The sequence below is a fragment of the Taeniopygia guttata genome, chromosome 9, assembly GCF_048771995.1.
Source record: "Taeniopygia guttata chromosome 9, bTaeGut7.mat, whole genome shotgun sequence".
Lineage (NCBI taxonomy): Eukaryota > Metazoa > Chordata > Aves > Passeriformes > Estrildidae > Taeniopygia > Taeniopygia guttata.
In genome coordinates this window covers 17,015,757-17,042,276 of record NC_133034.1, presented here as the reverse complement: position 1 = coordinate 17,042,276, position 26,520 = coordinate 17,015,757, and the positions used below count along the sequence as shown (strand labels likewise).

Sequence of the window (26,520 nt, the reverse complement as noted above, 5' to 3'; positions counted from 1 at the left end):
ACATCATATGCCTGAGGACTGGTAGTTGGTGGCTGTGCTGGGGGTCAAGTAGCTCCCTTATCTTAATAGCTGCTCCATCTTTGTACCTTCTCCGTCCCACCATCTGGGATGGTTCTTAACCAAAAACAACTTGGGCTGGCCACTGGTTATGGGAAAGCATCAGCCCCTCTGCATCACCATCACATGCACTCTGCCTTCTGATGTCTCTTTTTGCAAAGGGATGATTGGCTTTCACATGGCATCAGCTGAAAATCCTCACCCTAGGGTTATCCATCTCTTGGTCAGGAAATGCTCTCCTGGCACAAGGTAGCAGAAGAGACATAAATCTGGCCAGTGATTTCCCAAATCAATAAGAAACATGTTCCCTAAGGATAACTGAGTTGAAGAAAAAGGAGATGAATCACTGGCTGTTCACTGCTACAGTAGCAGCTTACTTCCGACTTGAGTCCACATTTCTATCCTGTGAACCTTCTTGACATCATCCTCTAGAAGGTGCCTGGAACCTGGCTCCTAATTTCAGCCAGGAGAGCCAGGGCCCCACTGCTGCCCAGCTGGATGCATCCTCAGTACTGGCATCACTCACCCCTTCCTTTTGACGGGGCCAGAACCTCCATGCTGCTGTCATACATATCCCCGTGACCCATCTCCTCCCACTCTCCAAATCATGCTGGCACTGGTCACATTTCGATGAATCTCTCTCCATCCTCAGACAGGGGACATGGGTGTCCTCTTACACATACAACAGTCTCTGCTCCCTTCCCCACTCCCTACACACCAGAAGTCCCCATACTCAGGGCCCACCCCACTTTGCTAAGATTCAGCAGCATCTCCACAGCAGCCCATTGCCCATAATCCAGGTTTGACGCTGGTATTTCTCAGGGACAGGCCAGCCCTGGTGCCCCTCTCTCCTCTTGGCTCTTTTTGGGCCCCTGGATGAAATGGGGAGGGGTGTCACCCTCTCCAGCCCACCCCACAGGTCTCCATCCCTCCTCATGCAGCTGTTTGGGATCCTCTTTGCTCTCCAGTGCCTGGGGAAGACCCCTGTGAGCCCAACCTTATCTCTCCACTTCTCATTTTCCACGCATGCCCTGAATTCTCATCCTGGGTGATCATCCCACTAATGAAGGTCATTCCCTTTAAGGGTTAAAAGCTTTCAGGCCCCCACCCCACCAAGCAAAAGGGTTTCACATTCTTAACCCCTTCCTACACACTTCTGCTCCAGCTCTGAGCTTTTGCCATCCCAGAGGATCCGATCTGGTTTGAGTTAAGTCTTTGTGTGCGCCCGGCTCTGACTTCGGCAGAGTAATTTGAATAACAAGACTAATTGGATTTATAAAACACAGCCCCTCCTCTCCCCCCCAAACCCGAGGCTCTGCACAGTGTGACAAAGAAAACACACTAATGAAAACCACGCTAGAGAGCCGAGGGCAGGGAAGAGCCTCCTGCGGGCAGGCACTGGCTGAGACCTGAGCGCCTTGTGGCGTTTGTGGCGATGCTCGAATCCTCCGGGGCGAGGGGCTGCTGGAGCAGCTCTGGCACCGACCCCACCAACTGCAGCCTGCGAGGGGGCTGGTGGCAAACGAGGCGGCCCTTCCTGCCCACACTGTGACATTTCTCTGCAGCCATCTGCCTCGTCTCCGTCCCATCCCGGGTCCACCGGGAGAAGCCAAGGACAGGCTGCCCGGAGCACCAGGGCAGGAGCCAGTGCAAGCAGAACGGTGATGGCAGGATTCTGTGGGGGCTGCTGAGCTGCTGGTGGTCTCGGGCACCCCGTGATCCCCGCAGAGATGTCATCTCTCATCCTGTGGAGACCCAGGGCTCAGCTGCTGCTCCCCTTTTCCCTGCAGAAGCTGCTGATGGGGGCAGCGGTGCAGAGCTCCCCATTCCTTGCACCCTGGTGAGGCTGGCTGCCGCATTCCAGCTACACTTCGTGTGGGACAAGGACTAAACCCCGAGAGAAGGGGCCTCTCTCTGCTCCTTGCCTGCACCCACGGCTCTCTGGCACCCGGGGTGGGCTCTAATCCCGACTCCATCACTTCGCTCTGCCTGCACGCAGTCAAATGCCCAAGCACAGCTTCACACTCAAAAAAGTCCAAGTTGTCTCCACCTGGCAGGCGCAACGGAAAAAACACAGAGACCTTCTCCTTCCAGCTCCCGTTCACATGGAGCTGAAAAGCCAATCTCGTTTGAAGTGTCCCGTGCCCAGTAGCCGGGCTGTGGAGAAGGAAACATCTCTCTGCTCCTGAGCAGGGGTACTACGGCCCCACAAAGAGCCATGGTCCCACAGCAGGGGCAGCTTCCCAGAGATTTGTGGAGCAGCAGAGCCAAGAAAGACCAGGATACAGAGCAGGAGGAAAGGACCAGACTGAAACAGACTCCAGGGGCAGGGGAAAATAGCAGAGAATGTTTCCCTGATCTCAGGGAAGGGATTTGGGGTACAAATCCAGCTTAATGCAATTCAGCCCTGGATGCTCCTGCAAAGAAAGGGGTGTCTTTCTCTGCCCTCATGCCAAGAAGAGCATTTTCCCTGGACAGGGGGCCAGGGATGGTGCTCAGCTCCATCAGCAAAAAGCCAGCAGAGCTCCAGAGCTGCCCAGTGCCAGCCCCAGCAGCAGCAGAGACACAAATCCTGCTCTGCCAGCCAGGAAAGGGGAAGGCTGAGAGCAAGGGACCTCCTCAAAGGCCTTGTGAACTACTGGGGTTAATCCCAGGATCACACCTTTCTCCTGTAACCTCTAGCTCTGGGAGCAGGTCAGAGGGAGGCCAGGCTGCACAGCCCTGACCAGTGAGGTCCTGTCCCCACAAGGGACCCTGTGACACTGACTGTACCCTGCAGAGGACATCCCCAGGGTGCTTGAAAAGCCCCATCTCCAGGGCCAGGAACACCATCAAGATCCCCCAGAAGCAGAGAGAGCAGGTCAGCCCCGGGGCCAAGAGACCCACCTAGGTGCCCTCAAGAAGCACCATTGTACCCTCCATCTCTTTGTGTCCCCCATATCCCTGTCACAGAAGGCAGTGGCCCTGCTCCTGCCAAGTAGAGACCTGGGAGGCACAGTCTGATCTAATCCTGGATGTGGGAAAAAAAAACCAAAAAAACCAAAAAAGGTGCTTATTCCTGTCTTTTGGGATGAATCCCGCACCGGGACCACCCCCCGCTTGGCCCGTGTTCTTCCGCGGGAGGTCAGCAGGGCAGTGCGGGGAGCAGAGGGGCTGTGGGGCAGCCGGCAAGGGGAGGGCAGACAGCTTGCAGGGGGGCCGGGGGCGTTTGGGGGAGGGCGGGGGCATCAAGCCAAATGCCCCCCGCTTTCCCTTTCGGGTCTCTAGCTCCCGGAGCTGGTTGTCTTGTGTCATTTGTTACTGCCAGGGGAGAGGGGATACCACCACCCCCCCTTTAAATTCCTGCTATTGTGGAGTGCAGACCGGGTTGGACCTGGGTATTTAGATGACATCACCGAGCAGGTTGGGTTATAAAATGAATGAAGCAGAAAGCAGCCCAAGTTCACTAGCTCGGCACTTCGCAGGCGGCAGGAGGGACCTCGGGGCTCCGCTCTGAACTTTGACTCCCGTCGGTCCCGTCCTCTCCCCGGGGCTGCCCTCGGCTCCCCGCTGCCCCCCCGACCCCCCTGCCGCTCGGCCCCGCAGGATGCAGATCTCACCCTTGCTGGCTGGTGGACTTTTACTCGCGCTGCTCTCCCTCAGGCTGGAGGCGAAGCCGGCGTCTCAGCTCCCACAGAAGGTACGGCTGGAGCTTTCTCCGGCTCTTCCTCCTCTCCCGCTCCCGCTCAGAGCCCTAGCGGCACAGGGGGAAACGTGGGGTTCCTGTGGGGTGCCAGAGTCCGTGCAAAGAGGGGTTCTTCTCTCCGCATGGGCTGTTTGACTGCAAGGGGGACTCCCTGCTTCTCCAGGCTGTCCCGAACGTGCGGGGACATCGCCCCATAGCAGAGGCTGGAGTGGGACGCGGTGTGCCCCGCAGCCCGCGGGATCGGGGCAGGGGAGGCGGCAGTGTGTCCCCCGGAGTCACTCTGGAGACCCCTCTGTGCCGGGCACGGGGGAGGGGGAGCAGAGCCGGAGCGGGGCAGGCAGCAGGTGCACGGTGGGACAGGGTGCGAGAGCACAGCCCGCCGGGCAGTCCTGACCAAACAGGCCGGGCAGGGGCACAGAGGTGGGTGTCCCTTCCCCGCGTGTCCCATGGGGAAGGGGCGCCCCAAATGAGAGGGTCCCAGGGATTTGGTTTTCTCGAGATGCTGAGGACGAGGGATGTGCCCGAGGCACCCGGTACCACTGCGTGGTACTGCCCTAAGGTCTGGCACAGAGATGGAGACACGGTCTGAGGAGAGCCCCAGGGCAGCAGTGGGATGGGAGTGGCGGTGTCCCTGTAAGGCACTGGGGTGCAGGCTGAAGAAAAAGTGTTGATACAGGGGGATGTTGGGAAAATGAATGAGGATGAACATTTCCAGGGCTTGGTGGGCAGCAGCTCTGAGCAGGGAGAGAGATGGAAGGCCTGGGAGATGGGGGAACAGTGTGGAGGAGGTGTGTCCCTCTAATTGTAGGTCAGAATTGGAGGATTGGGAGGACACAGAGAGCATTAACTAGGGGAGGGAGCAGCAGGGAGGAGGAACCCTGATCTCCCCACCACTGCTGGGGACAGCCTGCAGTGGTGCACAGGATCTGTGGGGCAGGACCCCTCCCCATAATCTGAAGAGGTCTGTAAACTGGTGTAAACTGATGATGGATGCAATGACCGAGGGGGTCTGAAAGGAAAGGACCTGCCAGCTTTCAGGTCCCTTCAGATAATGGGTGGGGGGAGGACGGGATGGAATGGGACGACAGGATAGTGACAGAAGCACAGCTGAGGTGTGCAGCACCAGCAGCCCTTTGGAGGGGCGGTGTGGATATGCAGTGACCGGGACAGGAAGACACCGCTACGGTGTGGGTTGGGGGGATGCTCTGACCCCAGGGAAGGGGGCACAGATTTAGGGAGGGGAGAAAATGCTCTGGCCACAGCCAGAGCGGGGTGATGGACTGCACTGCCGGGCACAGACCCAATCGCGAGTCTGCATCGCAGGGGGGATACACCGACCCCTCTGCGCGCCCCTTACAGGGGGTCCCCAAGTCTCATGGGGATCGCTGGGGACGGCAGCTCTGACCCTCTTCCCCCCACAGGCCTCCCGCGGGTCAGCGGCGGCAGCGGCGGCGGCGGCGGCGGCAGCGGGTCCGCCCGAGGCGGCGGAGCGGGAGAAGGAGCGGGAGAAGGAGCGGGAGAAGGAGCGGAGCGGCGGCGGCGGCGGCTCGGGCCCGCGGGAGGCGCGGGAGGCGCGGGCCGAGGCGCGGTCACGGGCGGGCTGGGCGCGGCTGCTGCAGGACCCGCCGGGCCGCCGCCACAAGGGCCTCCACAAGAAGGGCCTGGGCAAGGGCTGCTTCGGGCTCAAGCTGGATCGCATCGGCGCCATGAGCGGCCTCGGATGCTGAGGGACCCCTGGCGGTGAGTGCGCGGCCGGGCCGGGATGAGCCGGGATGGGGCCGGGATGGGCCGGGATGGGCCGGGATGGGGCCGCGCTCCGGTACCGCGGGGGGTGCGGAAGATGCGCTGCCCTGCGAACGCGAGATGCCCGCGCACGGCACTGCAGGTGTTCATCCCGCTGAGCCTCGCAACCTCTGGCTTTGCTGGCGGGCAAAGAGGGGGACCCCAAAGCTGGCCTTATTACATTCCCGTCCGGAATCCACCGGCCCTCCCGCTGCCTTGCCCTGCAGAAGGGTCACAGACCCCAGCTGCTCCTGCAGCAGTTCAATCTGGATTCCCCCTAATCTGAGCTAGATCCCTGGGCTCCGGGGAGGATGCAGGAGGAGCTCTGGTGCAGCCACATGTTTCTAGTTGCCCTCTCTGCTTGAAACACTTAGGTGAGCTACGGATAGGTGTTAGGAGGGCAGGGTACCCCCTGTGTGCCTGCAGCTGGAGAGTTAGTGAGGCTCCTGTCTCAGCCATGCTCCAGTGCTTTTAATTTAAGGAAAAACAACACGTAAATGCCTCAGGTGACTTCTAGGTGTGGTGACAGCCATGAGTAGCACTTTCCTAACTGCAGTTTTGTATCTGAGCAAGTTATGGGAAGCTGGGAGAAGTTCCTCCCACAGTGCTTCACAGCCACTGTGCAGCCACCAATGGGTGAAGGAGTGTGGCTTCCCCAAAGTGATGGGGTGGGAAAAAACATGGCAGTGCCTTCCCTGCCAGGTCTCCCTGCGGATGCTGGGGGCAGTGAGGCACGGTTCTGGCCTGGTCCTGCCAGCAGGACACACACACATGAACTCACACTTCAGGAAGCACTTACCACTGCAGCCCAGGCCACTTGCTCCTCTTCCCATGGTCCAGCACTGCAATAACATAACTGGGCACAGCGGGGACTGGATCCAGCATCCTGCTGCTCTGCAGAGCAATGGGAATAGCACAAGCCAGAGGTGCCTACAGGATGCCAGTGCTGGTCTATGGCCTGTCCTGGAGAGATGGGTGCTGTTTCTCTCCTCCCTCATTTAGGGACTCCTCAATATTGCCAAGTATTGCTAGCTCAGGGTTCCCAAGGAACACACAGACCCCATGTAGGCAGGTCACACCCATCCTCTCTCACTAAACCCATCAGAACAAGGAAAAAAAAACTCTAACAGACACAAGGGCAGGAGGAGCAGCAGCTTCCCTCAGCCTCTCCCCTGAATGCCAACCAGAAAGCAAAGGGTGCACTTCCTTCCTTTCTTTAGCACAAGCAAAAAGCTCAGGGATGGCTTCTGCTGAGTCCAGCATCCCCCAGCCCCAGGCCATGGATACTTGGGCAGGAGTTTTGGCTGGGGATGGGTAAGGGGTGCTGCATGGCAAATACTAATGGGCACTTTGTTCTTGTTCCTCACAGGGCTTTGAGTCCGTAGTCCACTTTTTCCTACCACGCACAGCCAGGCACATCCCCAGGCAACACCTAGAGAAGCAGAGACCCCCTTGGAATGGACAAAAGATGTGGTTGTGTTTTTCTTTTTGGTACGAGGAATCATGGCACCAACTGTTTTGGTTTTGTTATTTTTTTAACAAGTGCTCTCTATCTTATATATATTATATATACAAACACTCAGCGAGACAAGGGACAGTGCTTTTCCAAGAGACTGATGAAGCCAGCTGTATAACATTGCTGTTTGTAAATTCATGTCATGCATAAATGTATTTATGTTGTAAAGCTATTTATATATTGTTTATAAAGAGATATTTATAAAAAAATTATTTATGTAACTAAATGAAAAGTCAAGCATTGTAACATTTTTTGTCCTAAGTAGTTGAAAAACTTTAAAAAAAATCATTCCGTGTGGCATTTTGCAACCTGTCTTTATTTATCAAATTCACATACAATTTAAATGTCAGATTGATTGATTTTAGCAGAGCTCAAGAAGAAATTGTTCAGATGTTTTAGAAAAGTCAGGAGTGAGAGAAAGGCCAGCTGATATTTTAAGCTTTGATCCCATATGCAAAAGTAAACTTGTGCCCAATCCTGTGATGCTCTGATGGACCGAATCCTGCCTGGCGCTGCAAGACTCTGCAGACCCCAGCTGAGCTCCCTGCGGGAGCACACAGCCTTGGGCAGCACGTCTATGCCCAAATCCCAAATGGCACCCGTGGAAATGAGCCCACCATGGTTAACAGCCGAGCCCTGGATCGACTGCAGCGTGACAGGGGCAGCATCTGTCCTAGACGTGCTTTAACTGCTTCTAGCCCCAGCTTCAGCCCCAAACTGCAGCTCTGCCGCTGGTGCCGGATGGAGACGCCGTCCCTGCTGCAGCAACAAAGAGCCCGCGCTGGATCTGGCCCCCGGCTGCGCTGGTGGGAGCAGAGCTTTGTGCCACAGGCACTGCTGTTCTGGGATCCAGTGCCCACTAAGTGTCTTGTTGGTATTCCCATTCATCAGCCCTTTGCACTAAGCTGTAAAGTCCCTTCCTCCAGCAGAGATTTATTTAACTGAGCCAGGGACAGTACATAGACAGACCAAAATATACCAAGAGCTTCCTGGTAAGGATTCATGGATACAGCTGTTGCTACAGCTTCTTGCTATGTAAAGTGCATGAAATAAATCGTTAAAATGACTTGGAGCTCTAAAGGAAACAGCAAGTGAGGGGGCGGGGAGTGCAGTAAACATGAAAACTTCTGCTTGAAGGCTCTTTGGTCTCATTCTTCAAAGAGGCCTTAGAAAAAAAGAGTGGCAGGCGCCCAGCCCAGCCGTGACAGGAGTCACAAATTATGCCCTGGCCATTGTAGTGGGCTGGGAAACAACGAGCATTATGTTCTGCTGGACTCCGGTGCCTAGGACAGGGCAAAGAGAAAGTCACCAAGACCCAGAGGCAAAGCAATCCTTTTCCTTAGCAACCACCAGGAAACCATAGAGACCTCCAGCCAGACTCGCCCCAGCTCTGACAGAACACTGGGTGCACAGAACAAGAGGATTCATCCAGACACCCGACAGCTCAATCATCAGGTTAGGAGTGTATGTGTGACATTTCTGACCTTGCATGAGCACGGCCTCCGTCAGAGACAGGTACCCACCTTGCAGTGCCCACAGGATCCAGCTGGACGGGGAGCAGCAGCTGACAGACCACATAAGATGTTGCCTATGGGGAACAAAATCAAGACCCTGGCAGGGAGCAAGGCAGGATGGGTGAGTGGCAGCTCCCATAGGGAATGGCAACCCACTGTCAGGGCTCTGTAAGGCAAATACACCTGTGAAGGTCACCATTCCAGCTCCACACATCTTTAGAGGGAAGGAGGGGATGTATCAGGAGCTCCTGAACAGATGCCTGTTAGAGGGAATTGTCTACTGGCATCCAGGAAACCTGAAGGACAACAAGGAATCACTTACTGTGCAGACCTTGCACATCCAGGTCTGAACAGAGGTGTAAGAAGGTGGAACTGCAGGTCCTGTTTAGGGTCCTGGTCCTTGAGTATGAAGCCAGAGTAGTGACCAAGACAGAGTGACCATGCCAGTAGTGACCATGCCAGAGGGACCAAGGTGGGGACAATTCCCCTTCCAGTTTTGGCTTTCTGCTTCAAGCCAGAGCTGAAATAAAACCACCTGCTTGGTGTCAGAGGGGTTGTCTTCAACACAGCAGCAGGAACTCAGCCTCAGGAATTCAATCCACATAATTTTACCACCTAAGTGAGGCAGAACCTGAGATAAGGTTGGGAGGTTGAAGATCACAGCCTGGGGTCATGTACAGTCTGGATTCCTGTTTCTCCTCAGCAGCATTGTCCAAGAATAAAAGCACAGCCCACAGCATGGGTCCTTCCCATCCACTGGGCTTCCTGGGAAAAAGCAAGCCCAAGGAAAAGGGCAAAGCTGTATGGCAAAAGGCCATTAGCTTGGCAGAGAACAACAATCAGAGCTAGAGCTCCTGGTGCAGAGGGAGAGGATAATAGCTTGGTTCCTCACTTTCCTGCTTCTGCTCCGACCAGGGATCCATCTGTCCTTAAGGACATGGATTCCCACCAGCAGGATGGGAATACTGTGCCCATGTGTGGTGGAGCTGATGTGCAAGAGAGAAGGCAGCACTCAGGAGTGAAAGAACACTTGGAAAAGCTCAGATCCACTCAAACTCAGCCCCTCCATGGCACAGCCAGACCAGTGGGTCTGACAGGCAGAGTGGCACTGCCAGCAGAGGTCAGTTCTCAGAGCACTGATGAGCACTTTCCTGCTTCACTGGACAAGCAAGAATGGGAATCAGAAGTGGCTCATTAGAACACAGCAATCACCCAAAAAGGCCACAACTGAGTCTGCCTGACAAGGGCTCAGAAGAAAACAAGGGCAGCAAGAAAGAGGGGCCACAGGAATGTAATTAAGAGGCAAGGAGGCATCTCGTGCAGCAAAAACAAATTCCTCTTGTATCACTGCTTCCCCTGATGGCCAGCTAGGTCAGATTCTCACAACATCCCATGAAAGGATGGATGGCCAGTCCTGGAAAACTCCCCTGCTACATCCCAGCCCAGACAGCGTAAGTGAACAACAGTTGTTCTGGATGCAAGGTGCAGCCTCAGGAGGTAGCATCTGATATCTCAACCACAGTCTCAGACAACAGCCTTTAGCAGAGGTGTGTACACACACCTGGAAGTGAGGGAAGAAGGAGTCCCAGGGTCCCCTGTCAAATTAGGTCAAATTAGCACTCATGGGATATTCGCATTTCCTGCACTACCAGCTGGATAAGCAGTAGCCAACTCAGCTTCCAAGAGGGAACACTCGTGACATGACGTAGGAACAGCCTTGATTTCTCCTCTCCAGGAGCAATTCCTAGCAGAGGCTGAGCCATAGGCCCCCAGCCTGAGAAAGCACACAGCTCTCTAATGGAAGAGGACAAAGAGCTTCCTCCAGTGCTGTAGCACAAGTGCCTGTCAAAGCCCAAACAGGCTGAAGCAGACCTTGGAGCACTCACAACAGGGACACTGTTGCCTTCTAAAGTGTGGGAAACCCGTCCTGTTCTCCCAGTCCGTATTCCATGTTTTTCCCTGGTACCATTCATGCAACTCTTCCCAGGTACTTCTTGCTGAAGGGTTACAAAGCCCAGCTCTGGTGACAGCAAATCCCAAAGCAGTGAAGAGAAAGAGAAGCCCAGAATCCCAGAGCAGAAGAGCAAAGGAATTTTCCATCTGGAAAGGGACTTGAGGCATGGAGCAGGGACTGCCAGGGGCAGCAACAAACATGCCCCTGCCACTTGCTCCAGGACTTCTCCAAGCACGGGCTGCTTCCCTCAGAATGCAGAAAAACAAAGGGAAGGGATCACAGGGCAACTTCCAGAGGGAGCCTGCACCTGACACAAGTGTGAGTTAAAAACAAGAAGGGAATTGAATTCAGGCCCCTTCCTGTCAGTCAGCAGCTAACCTTGTCAGGAGGGATGGCAGCACTAACCATATCAGGCAATTCATTAGGTTGGGGCATGCAGCAAAAGTCCACGCTCTCTGGAGCAGAACTGCAGTGAAAATCCAGGGTAATGAGTTGCAAACTGCCTTTGTAAATGACACTTCTGCAGCGACTCCGGCAGGATGGGAAAAAGCTAATAGGAAAATCATTAGGTAGCATCCCTTTGATATTGCTGAAAACTGCACAGGCTATTTTTCCTGCCCCCTCCATAATTAACCTGGTATATTACCCATAATACTCTAGGCTGATAGTCCCACAATGGACCATCTGATCTGCATCACGGGAAAAGAAGGGTATGCTACATAAAAGACAACTTCTGGAAAAGCTTAAAAGGTGCAAGATTTCCCCCCTACTGCACACGCACATCTTCTTCAACTCCATCAGCAACCAACCTCTGCCCAGCCAGGAGACCAAACCTCTGTAACAGTCAGCAGGCAGGAGCAAGGCTGTCCTGGGAAATGCAGCTGATCTGCCCAAGGTTGCTCTTTGCAGCTGCAGCAGAGCTGGAAGAGAACACAGGTCTGTGCTTTGCCCCTTATTTACAAACTGTCCTTGTCCTTGATTTCCTTTACACTAAACCAGGTTACAGCCTGTGTCTCCTGAGATGCAGAACAGCTCTGAGGAGCAATGCCTACCCACCTGGCTTGTCTGCCAGCAAGGAGAGGTCATCTCAGAGTCGTGATGTAAAAGGTACAGCATCACAGCTGGCAGGTGATCCTGAAGGAACTGGTGCTCTCTAACAGCTGCGAAGGTGACAATGAAACACGTTACTTACTGCATCAGCACAGAGCAGCCTTAGGACTGTGCTAATCATGAGACAGTGAGTGAAACATGAGGGCTGGTGAGATAAACAGCATCTTTGGGAAGAATCTGGAGGGCAAGAGAACACTACTTCCAAACCTCATACCTATGAAAATACAGCCTATGGTCAGACAAGCTCCAAATACCCACAAAGAGGCTGATCCCTGATGGAGCGAGGCTTTGCTTACCCACCCCAATCATCTCTTCTGGAAGCACAAAGCTATTGTGTGACTAGGGCATTTCAAAAACATCCAAATGATACAGATTCCAAAGGCTCTTTGAAGATCTGGAGAGGTGGAAGTGTGTGCCATCTTCTACTAGAACTAGAGCAAGCAAAGACTACTGGCACAAATTCTTTTGTGCTCTGTATTTCGGGACTGTTAAATGACCTTAAGGCATCCCATTACTGCCTGGAATTTCCAGTGTGTATGTATGCACATCCACTAGAGTAGAGACATCTTTTCTTATCAACAAGAAAATACTGTGGTCACAGCTACCACACTCAGGCAATTTGCAGTGGGGCATGTCATGAGATGTACACACTGCACAAAGAAGCATTGGTGCCTGTGGATTCATAGACAGGGAGCGAAGTGTGCTGCTCTGTCCATTCTTTTGCCTGGCTGATGAATGGAGAGGGGAGCAGCACCACGGGAATGCTGAGAGGCAGGGTCAGCCCAGGCTAGGGTGTAAACACATTCTCTTTACCATCACTTACCTCTGGGAGCTCTGTGGGAGGGCCAAACTTGAGGAACTACCAGCAAAATGTCAACACTCCCTGAGAGACATGGACCTTCGTCATGGAGCAGAATGAAACATATGACAAATTCCTAAAAACTCTGCTGAGAAATTCAATCAGACTGTCAGGCTAAAATTCCATATTAAGAATACAAGGTTGAGGTTACAAGTAGGAACTGAGATCTCTCTAAACTTTAATTTACCTTTCTTGATGCCCCTGGGTTACCCTCTCTCAGAGTACACAAAAATATGCTATGCAGACTTGGGTTTTGGTTCCGTTGCATTAGGTCAGGTGTCACAGAGGACTTAGTGGGGTGGAAAAAAACAACAGGAGACTTTGTGACCAGGTGCCCAAGATAGGGTTATCTGGGTCTACTGTATTTGTGAGGCAGGCTCCTAGATTTCTCCATTTCCCCATGATTTAGAATAATAAAGAGCAAGGTTGTTTTTCTGCATTGCAGTTTGCAACAGACCAAAAATACGAATCCCTAGCACCAACAGCCCCACAAGTGCACAAGTTTGGGCTGCTTTATTGTGCAGGGGGGGGGGCTTTGTGTGGTTTTTGGCTTAGCTGAACTCATGTAACCCTGTACAGAACTGAAAGTTTAAGAAAAGTCTGGTTTGCCCATGCAATTTATGTTCTAATACAGCTATCAAAGATAAGGGCACTGTTTCTTCTCTCTTCCCTGCAATGAGTAAGCACAAGTCTGCTTGGCACACGTGGACCAAAGCATTCTGCATTGGACATGAACACTAAAACCAAACAACACCCTCTGGGTGTCTGCATCCTTTTACATTCTTTCAGGAACTGAAAGATGTTCAGCAAAATTCACTTTGCAGGGCTGGTGGGAAAATGGCCACTTCTTTCCACCTCTGTCTTCAGTAAGGAACAAAGGCTTCACTTTCTCCAGATTTGCTCTGGAGAACAGGACTCTGCAGGTCCTAATCCTGTACACAATCCACAGAGATACCTGCAAGCCTGAGAGCAGCTCCACAAGCATCCATGGGATTTCCTAGGGCTGCGCAAGATTGGCTGCAGGACAGGTCTCAAATCTGAAGACAGAAGGGTCTATCAGCATCACTGATTTTTCCTCCTGCTCTCAACACAAAAGTTAACATTCAACTTAGCTAGGAAGGTGAGGAGGGAAGTAAAAGAAGAAGAAATTTTAACCCAAAACTTTTTTTTTCTTCTGTTAAAGACTGACATCAGCACTGCTTTATTGTGTTCCAGAATTGCCTGATGTTAGCTGGTATCAAGCGAGTCTCGGCAGGAATGCCAGGGACATTTGTTAGCATGAGGCACAGCTTTAGGGCTAGGGCAGCCTACCAGCACTGCAATCAGCTGAGATCCTCTCTTCCATTTTCCAGCTCAGTGCTCAATTCCATATTAAACAAGCACTACTACAAGTGGAGCTGCAGAACACAAAACTAGACAATAAAGCCCTGAAAAGCAGAGGGAAGGCAGTTTCCATCCACTTTCTCTCCCTCTGGGTGGAAAAGGCAAACAGAAGTTCAATAGCTCAGTCTGTCCTGCTGCAATCTTGGAGCGAGCTGCAGCTGGAGCATCCCATCGCTGCCATAAACCAAAGCAGGGCAGGATGCTCACCCTGCACCAGGGAGCAGCGTCCAGCAGTGCTCAGACAAGCTGTGTTAGCTGCCTCCAGCAGGCACAGGCAATCCATGGGAGTTTGCATCAAATCTGCCTCTGCTGCCACCTCCCTCTCGTCCCCATTGCAGTCCAGCTCCCTGGGCACTCCCCACTTGAAACTGCCCACAATTCAGCCCCTAATTCACACAACTCTGCTCTGAGTTGCTGCCCTTCCTGTAGTCAACAGGATGTCAACACAGTCTTTATCTGTTGTCCTTCTCAAACAGCACAGCACCTCCTGCATCCTTGCCCGTTAACAACTCTGCCTTCTGCTTCATTTCTGGAATAGCTTCTAACTCTTTCCTTCAAGCCAGATTCATTAACCAGCTGCTGCAGAGCTGTTTGCCTCCCCCAGGTACTCTGTGCATGTCATTTGTTAATGACTCATCTCAGCCTGGGCTCATTGCAGACATCCCCCTCCTTTTGCAGCACCAAACCCTTCGCTGGCACACCAGGGAAGCCAAACATGCAAACAACTCCATCCCCACCAATACCCCAGTCCCTTCTCCGTCCTCTGTCACCATCAGACATGGGACAACTTTTTATTCAAAGTGCTATTTCCTCTCTTGCTGCTTTGCTGATCAAAGGCAATGAGAACCAAAGCGTAAATAAGATCCTCACCCCCAGCCAGGCTTTGAGAACAGCAAAACATAAGAACTCAAAAACTTCCAACCATTAAAGAAGCTTCAGCAAACTAATGTGACTCCTGTAACTGGCAGGGAATAAACACCAAGTACACCAAACTCACATCTACTTCCCCAGGAGACTGTGGCTTGATGAGGAGCTAAATTGATTCCCAAAAGCATTCCTCCTGCCACTTTGCAGGACTGATATTAAAAATGGAAAGAGGACCATAGAGCCTCACTAGTCAAATGCAGTGAGAAAGTGGATGCCCAGCACATTACAGCTGTCCACACAGCAAGCTAGAAACAGACACAGTCCATCTCCATCACACAGACTTGAGGACACAGCTTCCTGAGAAGCTGTCAGCTGAACTCTGGGAGAAGCTGCAAAGGGAGCTACTACTGCCACTGATTGGGAAATAGTTCTCTTGAGTTACTGGTGAAGGCTTCATGTTCTGGGCTTATCCACTTAACATCCTTGTTGCATTTCTAGGGGGAGAGAGAGCTGGTAAAGAATCAGAGCCTGACCAGAACCAAAAGTGTCTAGGACTTGACCCAGAGGAAGCTGGAGGGAGGGTATTTAGATCTTCCTCTCCAGACTGAAAGCTGGTGTGCCTGCACTGCAGAAGAAAAGGAGAGGGATTTATTTTCACAAATGAGCAAGTCCTGTGACTGAGGACTGCAAACATGCACATGGCAGAGTCCTGGTAGCAGTAAGAGGAAGGCACGTGCATTGCACGAAGAAATGCAGGTGACAGCTGGTGCAGGACTGGAGCAGTCACAGTCCTCTGCTTAAACAGCTCCCCTGCCTGCTCAGGGAAAGAGCTTCTCTTTACAAGAGTGAAATGCAGGAGCCAAACTACAAAGCAGCACTCTGCTAAATGCAAAGGAAGGAACCGACTGGCCTAACAGCACAATTGCAAACCTTCCACAACCAGGCATCAAAGCTGTTTAGGCTCAGGACACAGGGCTCGGCTACCAGCTTTGCCACAGATTCTTCTGCACAAATCTGACAGATGAACTACTGACAAAACGTGAAGAGGCTTCCCTGTCTCCCAGATGCATCAGAGAGACCAGTCAGACCTTCAGTCAACGTACACCAAGAATCAAATAAATGCTCAAGTGAATAAGTGCCATTGGACAACAAGCCTAAAACAGCCTCCAAGTCAAGACTCCAGACTCTGACATTAAATCAGCATTTTTAATTTTTTTTCTAAAATGTACTTTTTTATGAATTGCTGTTCCAATGCTTCCCTCTTAAAAAAAACCCCACACTGTGCCAAACTAGGTGCAAATCACCTGAAGTTAATTTGTAACAAATAAAAAAAAAAAACCACAAAACAAAGGCTGAAATGCTTTAGAATCACAACAATGTACAAAAAAAAAAAAAAAGAGGGAGGAAAATACAACCTGAAAGTGTTCAAAATTCAGAAAGACTCGTCAAGTCCATTGCTTCAGCAAGGGGATGCTGCTGCGACCCCTGCCAGTGGGTCCTGGGCCACCAGCCTGCCTCCATGCCAAACAGGCTCCTCTCCCACTGTCGCCAGCATCCAAGGAAGAGCGAATGCATTACCCTTTGAAGATATCAATGGGGGAAACAACTCACAGGCAGCTCTGGGAGGTCACATCACATTCAGGAGGAATAGCTTCTAGCATGCCCCTAACCACCTGCAAGGTCTGTGTGAAAGAGCAGCCTGCTTCCTCCTTATTGTACTGATGCCTCAGAGATGCAGAACAGTGCTTTAAATCTGTGAGAGATTAAAGGGCTTAGTAAGGGCAGTAAACAGACAGTTAAGTAAACAGCCCAGCACTGGAACTCATCTTCACAGAGCGAGGTAGTGTGAATTTCACCCCAGTTTAAAATAGACAGGGGTAGTGGAAAGGCTGAAGGCTTCCATGTAAAGCAGTTCCTGGCCTAGAAACCTTCCTGTGCTCCCTTTGGGAATAAAAAGATCTGTGTTGATGGCTTCCTCACTCCCAGCCTGGCTTTGGTAGCCACAGTTCAACTCTGGGATTCTGATGCTTGCTATAGAAGCTCTCCCATGATCTGATTCAGTAGAGCAGCTTCCTCAAGGTTAAGCAGCAATGAACTAGCTGGGAGGGAGCAAAACGGTCCACAGATATTTTGGTTTTTCCTGCCCCTTTTGGTTAGTCCCTTTCTTTAAAAGTCCCTCTTGACAGGACCAGGACAGGGACACCCTGAAAATTCATAGGAGCTGCACAGTGTAACTTAGACAGATGCTGCTAACTGGGAGCTATTCAAACAGGGCTTTTACTTGCCAGCTGGGAAGGGACTGGCCCAGAACCCACTGAAAAAGGAGACACAGGCTCTTTTTGCTCCTCCTGTTGTCATTCCTAACTGAATGACCTTTAGATGGCATGTTCTAGTGACGGCTGGAGACCAGCCCTTTGACTTTGGACATCTTCTTTGTGGGCTGCCTTTGTTCTGTGTGTGGAGGGCACTCTCGCTCTACCAGCTGCTGTTCCATCTCCTGTGCCGACGACGAGGCTGTAGCTTTTAATGTTTTCTTTATGTTTGTGACCTGGCCAAGAAGAGACAGTGAATCAGCACCTGCTTCTTCCTCCCCTCACAGCAGACACTCTGTTCATAAACATACTGAAAAACCCCTGTGGAGTGGAGATTATAAAAGAGACTCTACCAACAGTAACAGGCTCTGCATTTGAGTTTAATAAAGGTAATGTTTCATCCTCATTTACAGACAGAGCTGATAGTATTTCCAGTCTGGAATAACTAGGGTTTACTTTTTTCCCTAAGAGACAGTGGTACAATATTGTACCACCCCTCTGTCTGGCTGGAGGGACCTACTACTGCCTTGGTGCAGAAGGAGCAATCCTACCATTCTGTTAGCCAGAAGCAGGAAGGGGAAAGGAGACAGTGAAAGAAAAATCTACTCTCAGGACAGAACTCAAAAACCAAAAAGGCCATTTGGCCTCCCTGACTACCTGAGACACATGCATTTGATAAGAAGCAGAAACAGAAATTAGTTTTTGTGGGAAGCAGCAGTAATGTTTCTGCTACTCTGTCTGAAAAGGAGAGATACAGCACTAAGCACCATTCTCAATCCCCTGGAACTCTGTAGGGCTCACCACAAATACAGCGAGCAAACCTCCAAAAAAAACCCCAAACCCTGGGACTCAGGTGTGCCAACTCCAAGCCAAAGGCATCTGGCAAACCGAATGTGCTATGGATAGGGAACAAGCCTCCAAGGAGATGCAGAGATAAACCCGCAGGGATGATGACAACCCCGCTGCAGCGTCTCGGGCGGCCCCTCCCCACCTTCCCAGCGCAGGCCCGGGCCGGGCCGCGGGCTCGTGCTGCCACCCAGCGGCGGGAGCGCGCCACGGCCCGGCCCGGCCCGCGGGACCTGCCCGGGCACTTCCTGCAATAGCAACCGAGACCCCAGAGACTTCTAACTGCACTGCCAGGTTTAACAAAGGCAAGTGGTTTTGAATTCCTGCCTGCCTTGTACGAAGGGAGCAGAGCTGCAATGAAGATTTGTGGTAAAAGCACAGTTTTCCTAACAAATCAATACAGGAAACCACAATTAGTGCAGTCACTTAGCCTAAATTTATAAAAAATTATCAAGAGAAGTTCCATTCTGCTGGATGTCTGATGTTTGTGGTCTTGCACTCAGAAGCAGATGTGTTTTCTTTCTACCCCATGCCTGATTTGTATGATTGTTAGCCTGCTTCTGAGAGCTGTGACCATCAACCAGGAGTTTATTATAGACTATTTCCTTCAGAAAACAAACATTTATTCAACAGCATAGAGGCCTGAGATGACCCTGTACCCACCTCCATCTCTACCTGCTGCTGAGTTCGGTGATGATTCTCTTTGTACTGGTTGGCTCTAAGTACTTGCTGCTCAATTCCTAGAAGAACTGCTTCACAGCCATCACACCTGCAAGATACAAATGATGTCAAACAGTGTTTACAAATTCTCCCTGGAGCAGCTCAATCAGGCAATCTGAAAAGTCAGGCTCATCTGAAAGTTTGAGAGATTATTAAATTTATACTTCCTGCTTAGAGTTACAAAAAGCTGGCAAGAAAAACCTTTGCTGTGTACTCAATATATTTCTCAGCAGTCTCTAGAGAGTCTGTGCTACCCTTACCATCAGAGAATAAGTGCAGGTTCAATGCACTTTCATCTTCCTTTTCAGACAGAATTACAGCTTAAACAGGATGAACACAGTGTTAAAATGTAAAATTTTAAAATTATAGAAAAAAGTAATATTGAGATGATCCTCCTGTCTGTTAAGTGTTCAAATGACAAGAGCACTCAGCACAGAACTCAGAACTGGAAAAGACAAAAAGGGAATTGGCAGTGGGTTCACTGTTACCTTCCAAGCAATGCTGCAAGGTCCTGGAAGCTGTCAGAGCCCTCCCACCGTGATGGGACTGAGGGAGTTGGAGCAGAGAAGCAAAAAACCTGCCCCCACCACAGGACAGCATATTTGCCCAGCAGTTTAATTACTTTTCATGCACTCATTACCATAGCAACTAGGAAGCAATTCCCAGTCAGCTCAGGACCTGCCATGGGCTCTACAGCCTATGCAGGAATTTCTTTAGGTGGGAATGGAATCCTACAAAAAGATGAGAAACAGCTCCCTGGCAAAGGTACAAAGAGATAATACCACAGTCCCACTATAGCTGCAGACAGGCTGCATTTGCAGGAACAAAGAGAAGACAAAGCCACCTGAAACCTCAAACTTGAAGAGATATGCCATCCAGAGAGCTGTGATTCTCTAGAATTTGCCCACAGAGTTCTCAGCACAGTGAAAAAGACTGAAAAGTAACAATTCTGTCTTCATTATTAAGTGTTACAGCTCCCACCACAGAACAGAGCCCAGTTTGGCACCTCTTTCTGCAAAGTCCTCGATTCATCACAGGGGTTCTGCCATGTAAAAGCTACAGTCAGAGCAGAAGCTCACAGTGTGGTAGAGTTTGGCTTGATACAAAATGCAAATTAAATCCCAGATGGGATCTTGGAAAACCTGCCCAACAGACTCCTCCTCCAAGTACCTACTTATAGCATAAGACTCCTGATTAATGGAACATGGTGAAATTGAGCCAGCACTTGAAACTGTGAGGGGAAAACAGGACAAGCTATGACAAGGAACAAGGAGGGTGGAGAGACTGCCTCACCATTCCTGGAGTGTTTTGACAATGTTACTGATGTCCTTCTTCTGAATGTCTCTGCCAATACAAAAATCCACCTCTAACACCTGGTTTCGTTGATCCAACTTCCCTTGGATAATATCTGTGTAAACAGCTTCAATAATGAGATCTTCCAGCTCCCTCAGATTCCTCATATCCAGGTCCTTCAGCAACACAGAATAGGGAATGCACTAAAAATAGCAAGACCAAGAGTAAGTGAACAGCCCTAAAGCAAAAATGAATGGCTAAGCCTCAAAAGGTTGAGACTCAAAAGTTTATTGTATCCCACACTTCAACCTGCAGGTGCAGCAGTGACTGATCATGGCAGAACAAATGCTTGCCAGGCTATGGAATATTCTGACACAACTTTGGTAATTCCTGAAGCTTTGGTATAGTATAGCACTTTCTAGAAGAAAAAAGGTAAATGGGATTGTAGAAGAAATTAAGAACGTGGCATAATTTTCTCTAGAACAAAAAGTCAGTGCTTTTTAAGAATGATTCTCCATCTCCAGCAGTGAAAAAAAGGCATACAAAGTTTTCCTGACCTATCTGTACATCAGTTCAGACACCCCCACGCTTCACCCATGGAAGTCCACTACGCCAATATCCCAAATGCACCAGGAGAGAACACTGTACCCTACATGTACCTTCCCAGTACAGGATTTTTTTTGTGAGTACCCAAGCAGGCTGGTACAGCTTCAGTGCTCTGGAATGGATGCCATCTTCTACAACAAAACCAAGAGACAACAGCTGTCAAACCCCACACACTTTACCTTCATTCGGGAAGCCAGGCTTACGATCGTCAAGTGTTTCAGCTTGTTCTTCTGAGTCACTGTTAATTCAGGCAGGTTATCTTTGTTTGCTGTTAATGTCAAAAAGACAAGATTCAAGACTTAACTTTGAAAATTACATAATCCAGGCGGCAGAACTTCAGGCTAGTTATGCTAGACTATACCCTAAAATACTGACTACTTCCAGCTAATGTGGGTGCTGGCTGGTGAGCAGAGTGTGCTGCTGTGGATAAATTGGCACAACCAGGGAGAGAAGGGGAAAAGTTAAGAACAACTTAGCAATTCCATTCTTATCTGCTTCTTTAGTAATTCTGGTTCTGGAATTATAAGGTAATTCATAACTGGTGCCCTGCCAAAACATTTGGTAAATGGCTTTGTTTCTACCAAGTAATTTTTATTTCATTAACAAGCTGACAGAAAAAAATCTTCCTCCTTTGCTGATCTGGTTGCAAATACAGCTGGTTTTATTTCCCTGAAGAGCTGCAGAATTTAAAGTGCAAAGTACCAAGCTGAGGAAGAGAGGAGAAATCATTAATCTAGATGGCCACACTGTCACTGTATTATATCTATGTGCCTCATGAATATTTAAAAAGAGAAAGGAAACTGGCAGCCCTCCAAAGCTAAGAAACTCTTTAAAATATCTGCTTTAATGGAAATTAGTGTTTCAGGGCCACTCAAGTTCTCCCATCCATCCCACCTCATCCAATGCTCTGCATTTTGATTGCTTTTTCCCCTTTCTCTTTCTTCACTAGAAAAGGAAGAATGAACTGTGCTGTCACACAGTAACACAAGAGCCATGGACAGCAAGCACATCTTCTAATCAGTCACAGAATTCATGAGGCTCATGTTGCTCCACAGACACTGGAATTTCCAGTCCTTGCACTTAGAGATGCCACTGCTCCTTACAGGAAGCAGATAGCTCATCTACCACCCTGAGAAACAGCACTATGACAGAATTATTTGTCACACTCTGTAATGGTCTGGATGAGGCTGCTACCCACAAATGAAGCATTAAATTGTAGCAGAATGGAAGCATAAGCACTGGAGATAAAAGCACATTTCAAGAGATACAAAGATGATTCACACATAGTCTTTCTAAAGCCGTACAAAAGTCATTTATTTCAACTTGTATTCTAGCTAAGAAATTATTCACTTTGTTTTAGCAATGCCGTCATGGAATAACAGGTTATCTCACAAACCATATAGGTTTCTATAAATATGCAGAACAATTTTGTCTAAGTTTTCTGCAGTTTCCATAACTGGTGTCATCTAAATTTCCATAGAGATGTCTGAAATTTCCCTCTACAGAGGTAAGTGGCCTGTGAACATCAAGGAATTGACTTGGTCAATTGAATTGGTCAGCTGCAGACCACTTCAACCCAGCACTGCAGTCCCATCCAAATCAGTCTCTAACCCTTCCTATCATTTTTAGCAAGCAAAAAGCACACATGACCCAGACCCCATACAGACAATTGTCTTCCTAAGAAACTCTTGTTCCTGGATGTTTTGACCCAGCCACACTACACCAGGTATCTAAGAAAGCAAAGAATTGCCTCTGACAATCCTACAGGGCAGCCCAGTCCCACCCTCTGCAAACGGGCAGCAGTCTCTTACCTACATAGTCCCGGTAGGTGCCATATGCAAACAGGTTCAGCAGCTGGAAATAAGCAGCATTAGACCCCTCAGCAAGCTGCATGGGGAGAAAAGAAAAGTCACATAAATTGGGCAACACAAGCCTGACAGGCACCTTCTCCAGAGAATGGTGTAAGTCTGCACAGGACGTAAGCAAGAAAGCAATTATATCCCAAGCTGGACCACTTCTAAGGCCTCAAGAGCAGGATATTTCAGCAGTTTTAGAGTCAAGATGATCCAGTCATTTCTGTGCACTGGAACTTAACTCCAGTTTGGACTGTCAACTGTTTTGTGTGGCAACTTGGGAGGTAAAAGAAAAAAGCAATTCATAACTTCAGTTGACAACTTACACGACCTGCTCCTCTCATCAGGTGATAAGCAGGCAGGAAATGGTGATGGCTCTAAGGATCCTGTGAAAGCTCGGACAGCTTACCTGCAGAGCCACCACAGCTTCAAAGCAAAGCAAGCTGGGACACTGTAACTGGAGTGAATTTGAAGGTAACAGCTCTTCTCTTGCCTGCAAACTCTTCACTGGAATAACAGCAGCACCAAGCAGTGATTTTTACTGATTGGGTTGTTAATACCATTAGCTGCACCAAACCCAGGAAAAAAACAGCACTTGTGATTTGCTGCTGAATGACCATCAAGGTGCTTTTATGCATCTTTAAGAGCCTGTCTGGAAAGCCAAACTTGCTGTACACTGTGTTACTCCAGCTGCAGAGATACTCAACTTAGATTCTTTCCTTGTAGAAGAGGCAGGGGCTGGCAAAGCACTCTCAGCAAAAGCTCTGGAACTTGCTTTCCACCTTGGTTTGAAATGGTTTGGATTTGGTTACCACCCAGGCCTGATACACTAGACATCTGCTCACAAAGACTTTTGGAGAGCACTGAAATTCTGCTTTCCAGGACAGTAAAGAAATAGAAAGGGACTTTTTCCTTGTTGGCTGCCAAAGTGCCTTCTTAAAACTGCTACTGTGCTGCTGCCAGGTTTTTGCTGTGCTAGCAACTGCCTTAAGGTAGCAAAACTTCATATAGGTATACTTTAACACCTAACATATACAAGCAAAAGCAAGGTCAGCCTCTTATTCAAAAACATCTCTCAAGCCAGGTAAGTTGCAACAGGCCCTCCTGGCATAGATATTTCACCCACAGGCTGCCTGTGGAAACTTCTGAAGATCCCTTATACTGGTAGTGCAGAAGGGGCATTAGAATAACAACTCAGCTCTTACCTCTTTCACATTTGTTAACTCCAACAGCTCGCCAAAGACATAAACCCCAGGAGCTTCCAGCACTTGGTTTATAAGAGCAGTCAGAGCTGAGCCACTTGTTCCTTTGGCTAGTAAAATGAACTGCTCTAGAAGATTGCAGGACGGCTTCTGTTCTCCTGCCATTCTAGGTTTGCAACCTGTCAGCAAAAGAACATAATATTAACACATCCTTTCTCCTCTGCCTGGCAGGGGGCCAGAAGGTGCTCAGCAGAGCACCATTTCAGCTGCCAGCCTTTTCTTCAGCATTCAGGGGGCAGGCAAAAAACCCAGCAGGCTCAATTGCAAAATTTCTGTCTGATCTGCTCCCTAAAAGGATCTGCTCTTCCAGATCCATTCTTATAAGACTGGAGTTTATATTTCATTGCTGTTTTCAGACTTTTCCTTCTAGTGATGCTGCCAAATAATACCAACTGTAAAGATGCTTATTGATACACTTGATTGACTTTCTCCTTCCTCATTACACAGCTCCAAACCAGCAACCAACATAATTCCCTGTGAAGGACTGATGCACTCTGTATGCCCACACATCCCACCTTCTCCTTTGACTCTGGCTATTGATAGACTGTGTTCCCATAATTCCCACTGAACCCAAAAGGTAAAAAGAACTGGGGCCTGTAAGCAGCTCCCCTGTCTGCACTGTGCAGTTCAAGTGTTTGGGGTTAACTGGGAAGCTTAAGTGATGAAAATACCCTTTTTACAAAGGCTCTATTTAAGTCCATGTAAAGAGAGGTCTTTGTCTTCAGCTGCTGCCTGACATTTCTGGTGTGCATGTTGTCTCCCAGCACCAACATGTTGCTTTTGAAATGTAAACCACTATTTATTAACAAGTTCCAGAGAAGGAGCTGTTTGTTTACAAACAAATAAGACAAAACTTCCCAAGCATGTTATTCAGAAACCAAATAAAGAACTTAGCAGATAAGGGAGGTTTTGTGTTATGTTTATAAGGGATGATTATCAAGCAGAGGGTATAACCTTGATGCAAACCAAACACCAGAGAGCCTGTCTGGTTCTGTGTGACCCACATGGGCTGGGCCCACATCCACCCTTGTGGGGCAGCACAGTCATACAGGGGCTTTGCTGTTTCCCCAGGCCTAACCAAATTAAGGCTTGTGAAAGCATCACAGCTTCCTGTATTAATCAACTTCTAAAAATACACTTTACTTTGTTCTACTACACCTGCAGGTACAAATGGTCTCAGCTTTAGAGAGCAACCTTTAACACTCTCCACACTGAGATATCTCAGCCCCCGAAGTCTCTCTGGGGTTCCTTCCACCAGAGGCACAGCACAGCTGCTGAACAGCACCTCAGCTCTGACCCCGAAATCCCTGCACCACAGAACACCCAGTGTGCCTGCCTAACACATCAGTGTGCTCCCAGAGACGGCAATTTCCTCACGAGAAAATATGGATTGACTGTGCTGGGAATGAGATTCAGATTTCACAGTTCTATTGTCCTCCCTCACAGGTAATCAAACCACACGCTGGTGTATGAGGTTACAAAAGACTGGCTGGCTGAATCCATGCCCTGCTGCGAATAGATGCAATTCTCTGCCCCTTTCCAAGTAAATGTTCGGACAACTGCGGTGCTATTGCAAGGTGTGTGCACACCCGTGTCACAGGGAATACCTCGCTGCTTCCACAACCGACTTATCGCGGTGAGAAGTGACTGAAATACAGCACACACTCCAACGTAGCTGTCCAAAGGCTACAAAACCCAAGCAGGGGGACGAGCCGGGCTTCTCTTGCGGTCAGGCCTTTCGAAGGTAGCTCAAGGAGTTTCAGGGCGGGGAGCGGCCCGCAGACCCTGCAGCAGGAAGGCGGGGGTTTCCCGGCCCTGCCGTTCCCCCCAGACCCCTGGCAGAGCCTCGGGCCCCACCGAGCCCTGCCGCAGGGGGGAATTTCCTGTGAGTCCCTCACCGGCGCCCCCGTTCCCGGGAAGCTTCTCCCAGCCCCGGCGTTACCTCTCCGCTGCCGGCCTCCCGTCCCGCCGCTGAGCCCGCCGCGCCTCACGCCGCCATGATGGCGGCACCGGTGTCCGCGCGCGGCTCCTTCCCCCGGATCGCGCGGGCCACGCCGAACGTTCCGCCCGACCCCCGGCGGCCGCACCGGGCGGGAACCGCGAATCCGGGAATACCGCATCCCGGCAATACCGCATCCCGGGAATACCGCATCCCGGGAATACCGGCATGGGGACGGCGGGCTGGCACCGACAGAGCCATGGTCCGGCAGCCCACGGAGCAAACTCCACTTCCTTATGCTGCACCAGCTGCTCTGCTGGCTCCCAGCAGCTGTCCAGTATAAGCAAGTAAAATTCCTGCCTCTTTTAGGGGATACGAAGTCCTGTGGCAGCATCACGGCGGTTTGCACCCCAAAATAACCCGTGCAAACGGCTGCTGTTGTAAGGCCACTTGGTTATTAGAAGTGGGGCCATTATTAGATTTAATGGTTGCACGGACTCCCCAGGGAAGTGATCACAGCTCCAAACCTGGCAGAGCTCAAGGAGTGTTTGGACAACACTCTCAGGCACAGGGTGGGATTCTAGGGACTGTGCTGTGCAAGGGCAGGAATTAGGCTCGATGATCCCTATGAGTCCTTTCCCACTCAGGATATTTGGTGATTCTACCAGCTGAGCCTCTCAGGCCAGTCCTCCTGGGAAATAGCAAGTGATGGAGTGAAGACAGAACTGATTTTGAACTCCATAGAAAAATGGTCCACACAAATGATAAACCAAAGGGCAGAGCTCTGGCTGTGACATGGGGGAGCAGGGAGGGAACTGGAAGGGTTAAGATCCTCCCCAGGGCATAGATCAGGAGCCAAAAGATGCTTGAAGGGGTATCAGAATGAGTGTGGAAACAAGAGGGAATTGGGGATTGTTAACCTCCCCAAAGTTTGTAGGCTCATCCATGCCGTGTTGTGAACT

The 26,520-nt window shown here is 50.2% G+C and overlaps 2 protein-coding genes across 3 annotated transcripts; one reads left to right on the top strand and one right to left on the bottom strand.

Moving 5' to 3' along the window:
• The first annotated feature begins 3,465 nt into the window (after positions 1-3,465).
• Positions 3,466-7,340, top strand: NPPC (natriuretic peptide C). Its single transcript, XM_030280786.4, has 3 exons — positions 3,466-3,736; positions 5,164-5,482; positions 6,894-7,340. Exons 1-2 carry the CDS (start codon positions 3,644-3,646, stop codon positions 5,467-5,469), a joined length of 399 nt encoding a protein of 132 aa, XP_030136646.1. The 5' UTR covers positions 3,466-3,643; the 3' UTR covers positions 5,470-5,482; positions 6,894-7,340.
• An 8,579-nt stretch (positions 7,341-15,919) lies between these two features.
• Positions 15,920-25,756, bottom strand: COPS7B (COP9 signalosome subunit 7B). 2 transcript variants are annotated; one of them, XM_012575741.5, is made up of 7 exons: positions 25,562-25,756; positions 23,563-23,738; positions 22,316-22,391; positions 20,684-20,772; positions 19,899-20,101; positions 18,549-18,654; positions 15,920-17,275 (listed from the first exon to the last, which is right to left on the bottom strand). In XM_012575741.5, the coding sequence occupies exons 1-7, from the start codon at positions 25,737-25,739 to the stop codon at positions 17,117-17,119; spliced, it is 987 nt and encodes a 328-aa protein (XP_012431195.2). In that variant the 5' UTR covers positions 25,740-25,756; the 3' UTR covers positions 15,920-17,116. The 2 variants fall into 2 exon arrangements, with proteins under 2 accessions (XP_012431195.2, XP_072789712.1); XM_072933611.1 differs by lacking the exons at positions 23,563-23,738; positions 25,562-25,756 and adding an exon at positions 22,918-23,497.
• Positions 25,757-26,520: the final 764 nt, after the last annotated feature.